The sequence below is a fragment of the Olea europaea genome, chromosome 12 (assembly GCF_002742605.1).
Source record: "Olea europaea var. sylvestris chromosome 12, O_europaea_v1, whole genome shotgun sequence".
NCBI lineage: Eukaryota > Viridiplantae > Streptophyta > Magnoliopsida > Lamiales > Oleaceae > Olea > Olea europaea.
Window position 1 is genome coordinate 28,968,169 of NC_036248.1, and position 3,469 is coordinate 28,971,637.

The window sequence follows — 3,469 nt, forward strand, 5'->3', positions numbered from 1 at the left end:
TTTGAAAAAATCTAAAGAAGTCAAAATTTGGCTGACATGTTGATGAAAATTGTTCTAATCAAGATATTGAAGTTGTATACAACTTTAAATGGGCTTATCTTTTGAAGAATGATGAGTTGTTGCAACTACAGATGAGTCATTGATGATGAATTAGTCTCCAAGTGGGAGATTGTTAAGTTGTAAGCTTGATTTATTATCGATCCTAATTAAGGACTGTTTAGAAATTTGTATTCTTGTAAAATTTTATTAAATAATTGAAATCCTTTTAAAATTCGATTTCGCCCTAATTTATCTTATCAATAAGAGGCCGTGGCTAGGCTTTATAATTATCATCAAGAAGACAGAAAGAGAGCCTAGAGAAGAGAGGCATACAATTTCATCTTGTAACTCTTTTTTTATCATAGTAAATTACTGGAACGAAAGAAGAGGACGTGGTCTCACATTAAGGCAAACTTCTATAAAACTTGCATGTTTGAGTGTTTATTTTTATTTCTTTGAATTGATTACTCTTGATTGAATAGAATTAAAGTTTATGATTCTTAACAAACATGTCTACATTGCTCAAATGTAACACAAAACTACCCACATTTTAAATATTCTATCAATGTAATCCAACATAGTAAACAAAAATTTACCACCAAATAGAGGTGCCCCATTTCATAATAAAATCAAGTTTTGAAACTAAGTTTTACCCAAAAATAAAAAAGAAAAAATTACTTCAAAAACATTCTCACATCAAAATTGCCATTACTACCCCATAACATGAAAATCTTTCATAAACCAACATAAAAGGAATTTAACATAAACCTCAAAAAATTGAGAAAAGCACTAGAAAATTAGATTAACCTCCATATTCCGGGGAGAAATGTCGTCAAAGGGGCGGGAACCCACTTCATAAAGTTAATTTTTAACAAGTGAAGATAGAGGGAACCTGTTTTGAAGATGGGATTTACATCGAAAACTCTTTTCATTTAAGAACAGCAAAAAAAAATAAAAAAAAAATGCAAGTTTGGCCAAAGTTTTGTAGAAGTGGCAATTTTTCAAAATGCACCTTAAAAATGTTAGATTGCGTTTGATTTGCTATTTTTAGTTTTCAATTTTGCAAAATATTGAAAACGTGTTTGATTTGAAATTTTACTGAAGATGCATTTTGAAAACAAAGATATCTTATAATATAAAATTCAAAACACACTTTTGACGTTTTGAATATTTTCAGTAAAAATTTTGAACACGCTCAAAACATAGAAAACAAGCGTTTTAAATAAAATCTCAAAAACTAAAAATTTTAAAAAATAAGAAGAAAAAATTCTAATAAATAATATTTAAAAAAATAAATACAAGAAAAATAAGTTTAGAAAATAAAATTTAATATAAAAATTTTAAAAGTTTAAAAAGTAAAATTCTAAAAAAATAAAAAATTTCTATAAAAATAAAAACAGTCCAAGCTCTTAATGAATATTAACATAAAAAAAAAAATGTAAAAATATTTTCAGTTCACGTCACTAATTTTATTTTTATTTTTCCACATTTTGAACTCAATTTCTTATTATTTTTATTTTACTTTTGTAGGCAAAAAAAAAAAAAAAAGGAAATATAAGATTTACCAACTTTAAATGTATCTATTACTTGATAATATATTAACATAAAATTGTTTTATTTTTATTAAATAATCAAATTTCATGGAATAAAATATAATAAAATAATTTTTCAAAATCTCAAACAAGACATGTTTTCTTGTTTTTTATTTTGAAAAATAATTATTCAAAATAACAAATTAAGGCCCTGTTTGAGATGCATTATTTTGAAAGAAATATATTCTTAAACAGTGATTTAACATCATTTTAACAACACATTTTTTAATAAAATAATACATGTAAATCCAAAATTTTTGTCATGACCTGAAAAATACATTCTTTAAAAATAATGTGGCTCAAACACATACTAAACACATTTTTAAATCTTAAAAAGCCTTATATTTTGTCATGACCCGAAATTTCATGTCTATTTTCTATTACTTTATTAGCCAATGATGTAAATAACGTAAAATATATTCGATTAAAAAATTATTTAATAAAGCTTGGGTATCAAGAAAATGCAACAATCATCTTATAATCCTTAATTTCAGTTGTTTTGTAATAATCCCTGTTGTAACAGAATTTTTATGTGTAGATTATGAAATACAAAATAATTATTAAGTTTTTTATCAAAAAGAAATTAGTTCCATACATAACGATAGAAATTAGTGAGTAATAGTGGTCCGTACATATTACATAAAATGGTCGCAAGACGTACTTCATTAAATTAAAAAATAAATATTATTGAGATAAATGATGAGGCTTTAAATTTATTTTATTTATTTTTCCTACACTTTATTCACAGAGCAAAATCTGCAGTACATGCATATTATAATAACAAATCGAGGCCTCTCGAGATATAATCTAGTGGTACAAAGGATAGGAGTGAAGTAGTTTCAGCCTTGCTGATAGCCACAATGTGAGGGTCGATTCCTAATATATTGAATTGAACTCTTTGTGGGTATCAATGTACGAGCAAACTCTTATTCTCTAACGTGTTGGAGCACATCCCTCGATTTACCTTTCTCACGACGCTCCGGGAGCAGGACGGTAGGGGCCCTCAAGGTTGGAGTTCAACCTTTTTTTTATACTAACAAACCGAGATTCCCGCTCTTACTTAAGACAATATACAATCCACAAGTTCAATGTTTATGCACACACATTTTGTGCCGTTATAGCCAAGCAGACAGACACTTTCTTTGTAAGATGTTTAGATAGATTGTTCAGAGGGAACGTAACACCAAAGCTAGAAAGTTCATCTTCACAGTCGGTGTCTAAGGCGGCGCTTAATTTAGCTTGCAATATGGCAATGTCACCAGCTGCAAGAGCAACGTCTCCCTCCTCAAGCATATCAATTACGGTCTCGAAAGACTCCTTGCATGTTCCTTGAAGGGATTTTTTGGCTGCTGGTGACAGATTAGCAACTTCTGGTGCAATCAACTCATTCTTTGATTGGAGTTCCTTAGCCACAGATAGTGTTGCATTAATGGCATTTCCTATGGTGTCATGCCAGTTAGTAGCGCCATTGATCATGGTATTGCAAAGGGCTCTGCTTCACCATGCAGTTCTGCAAAAAGGGCTGACCTGGATTTGTGCTGCTACGACACTTTGGACTAGAGCAGACGCCATTATAGTCAGAAGAAAATGAGAAAGAATTGAACTTTTTGGAGACCATGGTTTTGAATTATTTTCCTGCCTTTTTTTAGTTTCACCCTCAAAAGGGTTCCTTTCTTTCTCTTTTTTCTTTCTTTGGACATCTAGCACTTGTAGATTAACTTGTATAGGGATGGAAATTTGAACCGTCAAATCCGAGCCCCACAATGCATTGCCACAATCAAGTAGTGAGGTGGTTTCGAGACATGATTTGTGTACCACGGTGTTAGTTATTTAAAATA

General features: G+C 29.7%; 1 protein-coding gene across 1 annotated transcript; it reads right to left on the bottom strand.

Annotated features, from left to right (window-relative positions):
• Positions 1 to 2,084: 2,084 nt before the first annotated feature.
• On the bottom strand, positions 2,085 to 3,107 carry LOC111406877. The gene is made up of 2 exons (XM_023036241.1): positions 2,734 to 3,107; positions 2,085 to 2,142 (listed from the first exon to the last, which is right to left on the bottom strand). The coding sequence occupies exons 1-2, from the start codon at positions 3,105 to 3,107 to the stop codon at positions 2,085 to 2,087; spliced, it is 432 nt and encodes a 143-aa protein (XP_022892009.1).
• Between the last annotated feature and the right edge of the window lie 362 nt (positions 3,108 to 3,469).